A 14128-nucleotide genomic window follows, 5' to 3' on the forward strand; every position below is an offset into this window, starting at 1 on the left:
TGGTTGGCAAGTGTTCTAAACATTTACAAATCCCTTGTGTTTCTCTTTACATGGACAAGTCCAGCTAGTATCCCACCAATCTTAATATTTTTCCAAACTTTTTCTCTTGACAAAAAGATTTCCCAAGACTTTAATCATTTCTTCCTTACATATTACATTTTGAAGGACCAATCGTATTTTATTCTTTGAAACTAATAAGCTTAGGAATTTATGTGTGTACCTGTGTGTGTGTATCTTACGTTCATCTGAAAATTTTTTTTTTCTCCTAAGAAGCTTTGTATTTGTTGAATTTTTTTGAAACCTAAGCATAAGTACTAGGGAGGTTTGTGATTTACAAAGTTCTATGACAAATCCTTTTGTGAGCAAAATACCTTGTCTGAGGAGACTGCAGTAAAACCCCAATGTGTCTATTTGCTTTCATAGGTAGGCATTTACTGATTTGGGTGCTTCTGCCTCCACTCTGCTGTGATGACAGCCCTTCCCCTACTTTGATAATCATTGTTTGAAAAATAAAAAATAGAACATTTAGAGAATCTTTGGATACAGAAGAGGCAGGGATGAAAAGGATGCCTAATTTAAGCTGATGCTGGTAGCCGACTTCCTGGGCAAAACTTTCTAGTTGGTTTTCTTTCCTGAGAAGTAAAGTTTTTCTTTAGTCTTAAATTTTTCATTTTTATTTTGTTGTGTTTCCCCAAATTTCACCAATTCTTTTGACTTAATAGGCATTTTCATTTAATGAAAAGGAAAAAAATTAGTGCTTGTGTATCTATCTATATCGATATCTATATGTATAAAATTTAATTTGTGTGCGAGGAGACTGCTAGGCATTCACACCCTATCATGAATTATAGTTCCCACACCTTGCTTTTCTGCTAGCTTCTAGCAACTCCTTTCAGAGAATTACAGTTGTATTCAGAGGGACAAAGAAATATATGTAATTTTAGAGATGGAATGCTATGTGGAGGCAAACATCTACTTGGGGGGCTTAGTGCAGCACGAGGGCCCAAGGATGAGATGAAGAGAGAAAAGACCAGATCAGCAGAGAGGGACAGGACAGGGGAAAGCGCCCTCTACCTACTTTTCAAAAACTGCGGGAGGCCCCGCCCTGGACAGAAGAGAGAAATGCTTCCCCAGCCCTCCTGTAGCCTGCAGTCCTCAATTCCTAGGGCCCACGACACAGACTCATTGTTATAAATATCATAAATTAAATAGCCTTTTGTGCAATCATGTGGAACCAATTGTCATTTATAATATTAGTGCTATAGGAAAATAGAACACCTATCACATAAGCACCCAGTACATGTTTCTATGGGTGAACAGAAGACTGGTTAGTTGGGAGGTAGGAAATGCATATGGTCTCCAAACAACCAATTTAAAATTTTTTTATGCCACAGACAGTAATGAGTTGAGCAACATCTATATTATATTGACGTGAAGTAGGGCACAGTGAGATGCCCTAGCATAGCTTTAAATATCCATTTTGTTTATCCCTTTGCTGGTACTGCGGCCAAACCATACCAGTCAAACCATACATCAAGTTTCTGGTTTTTCTAGATTGGCTTTTTCTACATAGATGTTTGTTCTTTCAAACTTTTTTTTTTTTTTTTTTTAATTCCTTATCTTTCTGTTTCTTGCTTGCTTTTCTCCCATGAAGCCTCTGAAGTTCTATAGAATCGGCACATTTTTTAGGCAAATTCCTTTACATATTTTAAATGTAAATTGTGTTGGGGAATTCTTCTCTCTCAAAAATGAGATTTCTTTGTGGGGATTGTCCGTAGGCGTCTGTAATTATCAGTGGCTTTGTCCCATGCAAATGCCATTTGAATCAGAGGCGTGGCCATTGTTGGCAGTGTAACTAGTTTCAGTCTTCATCTACTGAGTAGGAAGGAAATAAAATCCTAGGGAAGCAGTGTACAGAGAAGGAATTTTTTTTAAGGAAACTTAATTTTTTGACCCTTTTCAGCCTCTATTTAGATTTATTTTTTCTCATTTTCCTCTTCATTTAATTTTTTGTGTATCATGTACTCTGTATGTATAATAGATTTTATGTACAATAAATGAGTTGTTCAGATATAACACATCACCTAACCGTAGCAATTCAAATTTGAAGAAGCTTTTAAAATTGGTATTCAATCTGCCTATTGGAAGGATGTTGTAGCTGTCACATTCGGGTTTGTTGAACCCTCTCCTAACCATCCTCTTCAAGGACTCTCAGAGTTTACTTATTAATCTAGTCAACCCTTTCTTTGCTGTCATAGAAGTGTTATACATTGATGGGAACCTGACTGTTTCAGACTGTGAAGAAGCTGAAACCAACCAGTCTTGTTTATATCTAGTAAATACTAGCACGGAACAGGGAGCTGGCCTGTTCTCAACTGTCATCAGCATAGCCAGGCTATGACTAATTGTCAGGGCAGTGGAACTGCTGTCTCAGGCCCCTTTGCCCTAAAGCGTTATGATTTTTCCCAGAGAAAACTTCTACAGCTTTTTCCCAAAAGGGAGAGATATTCCTAATAGGAATTCCTACTCGTTTTCTTTTTCATCCTTCATTTTCTTTAATGATCCACTGTTGAAAGTCAGTGGATATAAATGCTCTTCCTAAGGCTATAGCTAAGGAAAATGGAATCTGAACCACTTACCAACCTCTTTTCTCAATTTCTTTGACTATCAACTAGAGGGAATAAATTCTGCTATCTAGCCAGTTTATAAAGGAGATAGAACAATTTTGAGGGAAGATGTTTGATGCACTTTATTACGCTACATAGTAATAAAGTATAATTTATTACTAAGAGAAGGATTAGAGGAAAGACAGTGTATTTCTCTTAGCAATAAATTATACTTTAGTAATGAATGCCAAAGAGAATCTAGAGTATTAATAAATGAATATTTTATTGAGCAGCTATTGTACAATTATGTAGTCACTACCATTCAAAAAAAACTTACAACTGTGTGATATGGTGCCATGCCTCAAGGATTGACAACCTAATTGAGAAATAAGACCAGCACACATAAGACCAATAGAAAAAAGTTAAAAAAAAACCACAAAAAAAACCCCAACACACCACTATATAGTTATTTCGTATGAAGGACATACTACAACAAAAATTAATTTTGAAACAAAAATCACCTTTATTTTCTTCCAGTCTAGCACAATGATTTTGATTTGTTCAACATTACTTTTCCATCTCTTTATAATTATATAAGGTTTCATCATAACTACAAAGAATAATTAATAGGATCTGATTTACTTTTTCGGCAGTTATTGACCACCTACCATATGCCATGCAAAGTGCTAGGATATTTTAGGAAGTGATTGAAAATCAGATTCACCCAATAAAGTAGGAAGACACCCAAATGCCCAGTGCCCATTGAACAGCCTCTCATAATTCATTGGACAGTGTTAGTCCTTTGGAAGATATGGTAGCTACCACCGTCACCAGTGAAATGAAACAACTCTTGTTTTTATTGCTTCTCATTTAACAGTTATCCAAGATTACCCTAAGGAGTTGTAGTTTTTAATATGTTTTGAGGGGCTAAGATCTCCTTAGTGTGTTCATAGGAGTATTGTTAGTTTGCATTGTATTTAGAGACACTCAATAAATAGTCACCATAACAAATCCCGGGAAAGAAAGTTCATTCAAGCAACCTCTTGTTAACTATATAAAGCAGAAAGCTATTGAATTAGCTGCCTTGAAGTAATAAATTCCACACAGTGAAGTTGCTGTGTGTTTTAATAGCTACTTTATCTCCAAGTGCTATTGAATAGAAAATCCTGGTTTTACAGAAAAGCAGCTTTTCTGTGCCCTGTGTGCTAAAGTGATAAGATTATAAAATTAAAAAGGCATTTGTCTCCTTTAAATATTGACTTTCTATTAATTTTTTAAGATTCAGAACCACATTCTTCTGCCTTTCAGGTGTACATATATCAAATAAAAACCTAAATCCCTTGTTAAACTATTTTTTCTACCAACACTAAAGCAATTTATTTTGTTCTGCTTTTAAATCCAGCGTGGTGGGGGGGGGGGGGGGAGAGAGAGAGAGAGAGAGAGAGAGACCTTGTAGTTCACAAAGTGCTTTTACATGCTATATCATTTGTTTCTCATAATAACTTCTCATGTGGATAATTATTATCTTCCTTTTATAGATGATACTATATCCTATAGGCCAGTGTTCCCAAAGTGTGATACTCAAAATTATTTAAGTATACAAGGTGTTTATTTAATTAATCATGTAATAATATTAACACATTTTAGAAAGAAATAGAATTACTAATATAAAAATATATTTATAAGTATATAATATATATAACATCAAACTCATTATTTTACTGATATTATTGCTTGGCATAAGGACTTAGCTAACTGAAAAAAGGTTGTTTTAAAGAGATAATAAGCTACTAGTGATACTGTGACAAACATAATACACAAATGAATGAAATGTAAGAAACACACCTCATACCCTAGTGGAGATAAAGGTCAATTTTTCAGAACTGAGGGTACTGAAGTTTAGAACATGTTTACGTATTTCTTGACAAAGTGGAGAAAACAGCTTTGAAGAAACAAATTCTAGAAGTTCATTCACGATTGCTTGTGTGTGCCTCAGGCATGAAGCCATTTTTTATTGATATGTATCTGTATTCTGTTTGTAAGTCAACCAAACCAGGATCTCCTTCATACCTTTTAAGAAATACCTTCATATTACTTTTGCATGGTGTGTTTTCAAGTCTCTCCCAATCCATCTTTGATAACCTTTTAGTCTCTGTGGCCAGTTTTTTTAGTGTAGTCTTTCTAAATCTCAAAGTCATCAAAATACCCCTTCTTTTAAAATATCTCTTTAGAGTTTAACTGGGTTCTATTCCAGATTGATATAAAGATTCTTAAGGTACACAGCTCTGCAGGGGAGAGAAAATTCCCTTCAATGAGATTATGGACTATTGGTCCTCAAAATAGAAATCCATTTTAATTATCAAAAAGCTAACTCATATTCAATGCTTTGTTCTCCATCTCACTCTCTCAGGCAGGCCAGAGAAACAGAATTTGTTGTATGTGTCCAGCATTGTGGATAAAGCACTAAAGATCAGTAGCCTAATATAAATTGTAATATCCAGTGCCAGTTTTCTAAAAACAAATACAGTAACAACATCAAATCTTTCTAGTAAACTACAAAGACCTTTTGCATATACTATCTTATTCAATCCTTAACAACTCCCTGAGATGGTCAGTCTCGGTGGTGATGGTGGGTGATGCTGGTGGTACCCCTATTAAGCAGATTAGGAAAAGAGTGTTTAAGAGGTTAAGTGACAATTTAAGTGGCAGAGTTGCTACTCAAGGCCAGAATTCTTCCCACTCTCTCTATCTATATTGTAAAAGGACAATTTAGCCATCCTAACTGGATAGAAATATCCCATAGACTAATTTGATAGCCACTGTTTTGAGCCTGTATTCATCAAGAAACTTTCTGGTCTAGTATATGGACTTTTTTAGTGGGCTTAACCTATCAAGAAATCATTCCTCTGTGAAAAATGACTAAAATCACTTGTTCTTTCTCTTCCACGAAATGGTTAGTATGAAAATTAGGAATTCGACATCCTGATGTATAAATGGGCACCTTCTGAGTTTGTTTAGCATTAATTGTTTCCTTGGTTCCCTGATCATCTCTGGGCTAAACAGATGTTTCATCACCTGAGCAATCAGCCGTCAAGTTGTGCTTTCTTTCTCTCATTCTCTCATCACTGTAAATTCATTAGGTAATTTGGACCATGGGACTAATTAACAATTTTAAGGCCTTGTGTTTCTTTGGAGGGAGAAAAAGGCAGGTTCCTGGGTGTGTTGCTTAGGAATTTCTATTCAGAATAGTTTATTCTTCTACAAATGTATATGTATTCTCTTTCCTCGCCCCCAGCCCTGGCATTAATAAACTTTTACTTAGAACTGAGAGCATTTGTTAGAACACAGGGATCACCATTGTGTTCTCAAAGAATAATTCTCTCTATGAAACGTATCTAGTGGATGAACTGTTTGGGGCGATACTCATGAGTATTTCTGGCTCAGGTTCAATCACCTGTGGACTCTGCCACAATGTCCCCAGTAGAGAGGACAGCAGCCTGGGTTCTGAACAATGGGCAGTACGAAGAGGATGTGGAAGAAACTGAGCAAAATCCAGACGAAGCCAAGCACGCCGAGAAGGTAGAGCCACGTCTGTCTGTATTGACTTACTGCCCCACAGCAGCAGGCTACCAAGAGGGTTGTCTAGCCAAGGACGTGATCCACGCCCCCCAACTTCAGCCCCACCTCTCGTGTTAACCATCATGTACATATCTGTATCTAATAATTCAGTGGTGTCCCGATGTGAAAATACGCAAAAAATGTCCATCAAGCTGGGTGGGAGGAATTAGCTCTAATTTTTTTTTTTTTTTTTTAATGTAGGTTGCCTTGATTTAGAGAATCCTCTGCTATTCATGTCTAGTCATTTAAGGGGAATATTTAGTGTTTCTATAAACTACTTGTTAGTGTTCAACCAAGGCCAAAATTTCCCTTGGATGGACTAGACTTCCTTTCTATATCTTGGTAATGATTTTTTTTTTCTTTTTGCATTTTTCTGGATAAAGAACTTCTAGTTCTATAGATGATTTTTAAAAATACATTATCTATTGGTTCCATTTTATTTTGTTTTTGTTTTTTAAAGAAAAGTTGACATGGAAAACAGTTCTCAAGCAAGAAGCTTGAAATCACGTGTGGCATTATCTTATTTAACGGAACAACCAGACAACTAGCTTCTGCTTACTTGCCAGCATGATCCTAAACGGCTTGTTGACGCAGTCTACCCTTTGAACTGTCTGAAAAACTGTCACCTTGGACCTTCTGGATTAACAAGCATGGTTTAGAACCATGACGGTGGATAAGCAGAAGCTAATTGTCTGATTGTCAAGTAAATGGGATATGTGACAATAGAGTGCATTTTACAAAGCACCGTGCAGATTTATCACTAATTAGTAATGAATTTAAGTAGGCCATCAACAAGAAAGCTTATGCCTCTCACCTCACCTAGAAATTTGACATTCCAGTATACTCAAACTCCAACCACAGCTACTTCAGTACAAGAAAGGGCCATGTAACCAATTGAATTATAAAGCTTCAGTGAGAATTGATTATATATAAAGCTTTAGCTTCTGTAAATTTCTATAAAGCTTTAGTGATAAAACAGATGTCTGCGTTCCAACAAGCAGGACCAAATTGGGCAGATGAACCCCATCATGACAGCGGGCCATGGAGCAGTGTTCACCAGTCCTGGAGGACACGTCAGCCTTTTGCTTGGTGCTTGTGACCTGAATATTTTATGCTTTTATGGTTAGGGAGAAAGCAGCGATAGTCTACTCCGCCATGAAATTCTATTTATTGATCTAGTAGCTTAACATTATAGAAATGTTGCTTATTCTCTAAAGGGCTGATTCTAGTAGAGTGAAGGAATGGCAGTCTGATGAGCCAAGTTATGTTGGGATCCCACCCTACAGGCGATGATGCAGAATCTTTCTTCTTGTAGGCAACTGGCTTTTGGCTCGTTGAAGTGATTTTTCAGGCTTCCCGGTGCTTGATCTTTTTTTTTCCTGCTCCCATTTTATACCCTCACAGATTGGATATGGCTTGCAGCAGCTGGTAGTTTAATGCGGAGAGAGACACATAAATATATAGATTTGGAATGCCAAGTTAACATTAAAAATGAAATTTTAGGAAGAGGGCAAAGCTCCTTTGCCATTTATGCCTGTTGGCAATTTTAAAGAACGTGAGCAGCACATGGAGGCAGCTCACACAGCATCCAGCGTTTCCTTCATAAAAACGAAATCACTCACTTCTGAAACCGGTGTGACTCGTCTTTCTCTCCCTGTCTTTCTGCCCGTCCTTCTCTGCTCCAGTATGAGCAAGAAATCAGCAAGCTGAAGGAGCGCCTGCGCGTGTCCAGCCGGCGGCTGGAGGAGTATGAACGCCGGCTGCTGGTGCAGGAGCAGCAGATGCAAAAGCTGCTGCTGGAGTACAAGGCGCGGCTGGAGGACAGTGAGGAGAGGCTGCGCCGGCAGCAGGAGGAGAAGGACAGCCAGATGAAGAGCATCATCAGCAGGTCAGGGCCCCCTGGTGGGCGGGCTGGTTAGGGGGACCGACTGGGGAGGACACCCAAGGAGCCCTGAAGCCACAGCAGCACAGCCATTTTCAACTCGGCACACCCTCTGCGGTACGTAGGGCAAGTGTGGTGACTGACTGTCTCTCTTAAAATTGTCTAAATCTGAGACCTTAGTGCTCCTCCTTTGAAGACAGAGGTCGTCTTCCTTTCACTCTAACAGTTAGAAAAAAGGAAAACCCAGTGACTCACCCGAGAGGTCTTTGAGGAGAATTGGGTTTTAGAAAACCTAACTATTCCATGTCCAAGACTAACTTAGTTTTTCACGAGCCCTAAGACATGGAAGGGCGTTTCGTTGAATATCGTGAGGGCCAGAGAACCGAGAGAGTGCCAGAGATGTCGGGAGACTAAAGAAGGGGTCACTTTTACCAAACTCTTACATAGCACTTACTATGGCCCAAGCACTTGTCTAAATACTTTACAAGTAACAATTTAATTTGTTAATAGTTTGTTTAATGCCAATGTCTGAAGTAGGCATTATTCTCATTTTCCAAACAAACAGGAAACAGATTGATTAAGTCACTTGTCCAGAGTCGCTTAGTGGGGCAAGCAGGGCTTGAAGCCACGCATTGAAGCTCCAGAGTCATGCTTGTACCAACGTGCTTCAATCTTATCAGAAGCTGTAGACGGTCAAGTAAATTGAAGACAGACAGGTCTGTTGTATTAGCCGTATGGAGTCTTCCTGAGAGCAGTTTGGCAGAGTTTAAACACCAGTGGGGTAACATGTCAATGGTGGCTGCGAAAGAAACTAGACCTACTAAGTGTAGAGCGCTCTGGGAGGAGACTTGGCTATGTAAGGGAAGAGGCAGGACAGCTGTCACAGAGTAACCTGAGATTAAGAGAAGGTGGTCGTTGTTTTTCGTTGACTGGTTTGATATGTTAAGATGAAACAAGTTGGTCTGGTAGAGGAGAGGGAGGAAATGACTAGGGAATACTGTCCCTGAGGGGATGAGCAAATGTGCAGGGTCCAGTCACAGAGGGCTCGACCTTGGGTGTCTTCCAAGGTAAGAGAGAAGAAAACACGGTTGCCGGGCTCTTACTGAGAAGGAGTGGAACTATTGAACTATGATGAGTTTTGGGTTTCTTGTCCTCTACATTAACTAGCCCTCTCGTGGAAGATGTTGACATGTCCTTTCTGCCACAATCTAGGCTAATGGCTGTGGAAGAGGAATTGAAAAAGGATCATGCTGAGATGCAAGCAGTTATTGATGCAAAGCAGAAAATAATTGATGCACAGGTAAGCAGCCTCAGAATCTAGTTAGAAGGTACTCGTTTATAATAACTGTTATTCTCTGACTTCCCACCCCTTTGCAAATGCCAAGGCATGTACTGGAAAATGGCTCACTGGACAGTTCTCAGCATTACCTTTTGAAGATTTACAGAGTTTCTATGTGACCTGTGACTTTTCCTTTCTTTTACTGATGACAAGCCTGTTGACGCACCAAAGTCTTAGCGTGCTTAGTGCAGTTGCCTGACACATCTCAGCCTAGTTAGTGCATGATGGGGTTTCCTTCTTTCCTTATGGAAAGTATGGCATTCTCGAAGGGGACAGCTGTGAAAAACACACTGCATGAGTCTGCTTGTGACCTGCACTGACCATTGCTTGGCTGTGATCACGGTCTTGTCAGTCACGTCCACCGTGCCATCTAGCCCCAAATAGTAGTGGCACTGCAGGGAGAAGACGAGGTTGGAGACGGTACCCTTCCTTAGTGTTCTTTTGGTTTAGGGTTCGGCACTAATGCTTGTAATTCGCTTGGCTGCCCTTCTTTGTTGGCTGTGCTTAAACGGCCTCCTTTGGTTGATGAGAGCAGAGCATGGGCCTCTCCTCACTGTAGCTCATACCTGTGACACTAATGGTGTGATGGCTGCCAAGAGCACCTCACAGGGACACATCAGTGATCAGAGCCAAATCCAGTAGGCAGACAATGTTTCTGATTCCTTTTCATTTTCTCAGTGCAAAACAATATGGTTGTATTTCTTAAAGTGAAACAAATAACAAAAGGCAGGTATGGTTTTGACAGTGGCTGGTCTAGCCACTAGATGTGTACCTCTCTGAGGAGAACCCAGCCAGGTTTGCATCTCTCACTCTCAAGTACCATGTCATGTCCTCAAGCTCTGAAATAAAAATGGGAGCAAGCACTTTATGTTCTACTCCCTCTCTGTACACCAGCCAGTACTCAGCCTGTGTTAGAGCCCCCATTGTTCTGAAAACATGCACTTACTGCCTCCAATCTCGTTTCCTGGGATGGAGTTTACATTTCAAAGGAAGTAGGAACGATGCTGAAAGCACAGCCATGGGGAGAATGCTTCCTGGGCCAAACACACTAGACTTGGTGTCAGGTATGAGGTGTGAGGCTCTCTCAGTAACATAGCTCCCCAGCATATTTTGGACTCTTGAACTCCATAGTTTCTGGATATTTAGACATGCTAAGAATCAGAAGAAATTTCTGTTGTAATGATCTTACTCGGTCCTTTTTTAAAAGCCTTTCTAGCTGTCCCCAGGGTGGGGGAGGACAGAGTACCAGAGACAAGGCTATCTCACCATCCATACTTTAAAAAGTTATCCCAGAGGCTTAAGAGAAACAACTTGAATAAAGAGGGCAAGTTAGTCAGGAAACCTAATATTAGTAAGTTTTCACTCTGGGATTTTCAATATGGCAATACACAGCAGGGGGAGTTCTATTAACCACACCAGGAGAGATTTTGGTTCTGAGATAAAACACACCATATGATAAAATAATAAAGTAGCCCGTTTCAGCTGGTCTAAAACGGTGTCAGTCTTAAGCAGAGGGAGCTTGGCTTGGCGTCATGGCTCTATACACACTGTTTTCCTTTTCTCAGTTGTCTGTCAAGACAGCCTCATCCTTAGCGTCTGAAGATTTCTACCCCACCCCACTCCCTATTTTGACATCTAGGGCAAGATGACTGGGTGTGAAGCAGGAATCATAGGCAAGAAGGTGAAAGCAGGAGAGGGGATGGGATTTATCAGGGCTCAAACTCTCTGGAATGGAAGGATCTTCTCTAAGGATCTAATTAGGAGCCTGTCACTGCTCAGGAAAAACGTACCCTCAAGGCATCAGTCAGTGTCAGACTTGTCACCTGGCTTAACTAGGTGATATTTTGCATCCATACCTCAGAGCAGTGGTTTTCAAATGGTTTGGTTCTGTGGACTATTTTGATGAAACCAGAGGCACCTTCGATACATGAATTTCCAGCTGCTCCTACTGACCACTCAACAAATACCACTCTCAAATAATAGATCAAATCACACTGAGGTTGGCTAAATGTAATCAACCACCGATTCCAAAATAGGCATTACTATATGATAAATTTTCTACCAGTGGCCCACTGTGGATCCTTAGGGAATAGTGGAAAATCCACTAGACCACGTTTTGAAAACCACTGCACCACGCATGCACAGCACAAATCATAAACACTGAAGCCAATATAAAAAAAAAAAAAAAAAAACAGTTTCCAATTCCAGCTGTTGTCTTACTGACACATTAAATTCTTATTATAGTAAAAGACCATGAACATCCTTTGACACCCTTTGTAATGAATGACTTTTTATATGAGATCCTTTCCTTTGTAAGGATAAATCTTACATCTTAAGTGTTTGATGGAGCAGAGCAGCCCAACTGGAAACATTTAATAGAATGAGATGTTTGGGGGTGAAAGCTTCCCAGCAAGGTATCTCATACTTTTATGTCCCTGACATCTGCCTTGGTGCCACTACTAGTAAAAAAAATACGTATTTCTGAAATGAATACAGCTTTCTTTATACTAGAGTTGAGCCCAGCATTTCCTAAAACACTAAAGGCCAGATGCCCAGTGAACTGGTTTTCATCTCTCTCGGCAGCCTCGTGTCCCCACAGGAGAGACTTGTCCCTGAATGCAGCCTCCCTGTCCCCTCGAGTCAGTTCGTGCTGCAAGGCCCAGCCCGAGTCAGCCGCTTTCTAACTGAATCGGAGAGGGTCCCGGACCTTGTAGCACAGCCATGGGGGTCCTGGTGATGGTACTAAGGGACCGTTTCTTAAACATCAGACCAGGGACTGTGCCACCTTTCACCCCCCCGCCCCCCACCCCAGGATCTCTCCCTGTGACTCAGATGGAGAACAGAGAAGGGCTTCCTCCTCTGAGAAGCAAGCAGCTGCCTAGTTACTGTTGCAAGTGATGTCTCCGCTGTGTTAAATTACAGGTCATAAATGGAGATGAGATTATTCAAACAGGCAAGTAAACCCTGTCGTTCTCTAGCCGAGCAGCTCCCAGCCCTGGCCCGGCGCACTGGCCTCCTACCCATTCCAGCTCCTTCACTCCCCACACTTGACCTCCTTCCTGTCAGGCAGGGAGGGACTCGATGGCTTTGCCTTTCAATCCAGGCAGAATCGAAATGTCAGACAGAGCATCTTTTGCCGACTGAACTTGAATTTCAAAAGTCCCTATTTGATTTTTTTTTTCCTTTTCCTTTTTGTTTTATTTTGAGAGATTGGCAGTGAGGGGAATTACAAAAGGGAGTTTCTCCACTTGGAAACTTTCAACTGTTGGGTGGAGGGTGGCAGGGGGTGAGGGGTGCTTGTCTTCAGCTGTTACTCTGGTAGTCAGTAAATAATTACAATCACTCTTAGCCTTCTTTTTGACCCTTTAAGAATCAAATAATTTTTCATGAATGCCTTTTTTTTTTTTTTTTTGTATAAACCTGGAGAAGCCTGCATTCCTTAGTATTGGGGCCTTATAATTTATCCTGATACGGAAATACCTTTTCTTTTTTCATTATTTCAAGAAATTACCAGTTTTTCTGTTTAGAGATCTTTCCTAACCATAGGGGGAAACATCAGATTTGGCTCCCACCCCTTGTTTTCTGGTAACCGCTGACCAATCCTTACCTACTGGCTTGGATGAAAAATCTATACTTATAATCCCAGCAAACTCCACTGGCTGTAATTTTTTCAATTATTATTATTTTTTAAAGCCTTGTGAATCTGTCTGTCTTTGAGTTTTGCCTATCCTTACACTGAGGTACTTACCTTCCCAAAGCCAAAAGCGTCCTGCACTAGATTAGTGGCTAATTAATAATGCTGATTTGGGGTATCTTACCAGCTGAGTTCTCCATTAGGGAAAGGAAAAAACATTTTTTTAAATGATAGTAACAAGCTTGAGCTAGTTTTTTTTTTTGTTTTTTTCATACTTTGAAACTAGGACCACCAGCCCTGCTGCCATATACATCCCCCCGCCCCAACCCAAGTTGGAGATTAAAGGGACGTGTCAGTTGATACTGCTGTTGTGTATGCTTTTACCTAAATTCTCCCCCAGGGCAGTGGTCTTCCCCCTGCCTCCTCCTGGCAGCTCGTTTCCCAGCAGAGTAGGCTGCACACAGCCCCAGATAGCAGCCCTCTAACAGCAAGGAACAGCGTCCAACTCTGCCCTCATAGGTCCTCTCCGAACCATCGCATGACTCACCTTACCATACTTTTCCCCAGGTGGATGCAAAAACTCCCAGGGTAGGGAAGCTCCTTTTGGCTTTGGCGGTTGTTCCTCATGTGTTATTTTCTTTTTAATTTCATGGGCGTAGGTAAAGCGGTCCTTCTCTGCGTTAACTTATCTACTGAAAAGTGAAGACTTCATGTTGGAAAGGTTCTGGAATGATTTACCTAGTTGCTCAAACTAGGATTAGGGTTTCTCTCCTAATCTTCGTGAGACTGATAATTTTTTGATGGGATTTTTTTTTTTTTTTTTTTTTTAAATTTAGATGAGCCTACTTCCTTGGGATTGCCTTTTTTTGGCCCTTTCCCACTTTTGTTTTGTTTTTTTGTGTGTGTGTTCAACAACCTTTGGTTCCAAAATACTGGTTCCAAAGCATTTTTTTTTCCAGAGACTCGAAACAAAATGAAAGCAATCTCCTTATTGGTAGCTTTCCTGGAGTAACTCTGAGCTGGAATGAGTCGAGGAGCTGGTGTTCTCT

At 40.3% G+C, this 14128-nt stretch overlaps 1 protein-coding gene across 11 annotated transcripts in view; it reads left to right on the top strand.

Annotated features, from left to right (window-relative positions):
* RASAL2 (RAS protein activator like 2) overlaps positions 1–14128 on the top strand; it is a 263171-nt gene that overhangs the window by 242788 nt on the left and 6255 nt on the right. For 7 of the 11 annotated variants that reach the window (XM_019729474.3, XM_074322349.2, XM_019729247.3 and 4 more), the window contains 4 exons: positions 6051–6185; positions 7910–8112; positions 9319–9406; positions 12368–12398. In XM_019729474.3, the coding sequence (XP_019585033.1) occupies positions 6051–6185; positions 7910–8112; positions 9319–9406; positions 12368–12398 (457 nt within the window). The remainder of the gene's footprint in view (positions 1–6050; positions 6186–7909; positions 8113–9318; positions 9407–12367; positions 12399–14128) is intronic. The other 4 variants (XM_019729562.3, XM_019729639.3, XM_019729315.3 and 1 more) reach the window with 1 other exon arrangement.

Source organism: Rhinolophus sinicus, chromosome 11 (genome assembly GCF_057876585.1).
Source record: "Rhinolophus sinicus isolate RSI-liver-muscle chromosome 11, RSI-T2T, whole genome shotgun sequence".
Classification (NCBI taxonomy): domain Eukaryota; kingdom Metazoa; phylum Chordata; class Mammalia; order Chiroptera; family Rhinolophidae; genus Rhinolophus; species Rhinolophus sinicus.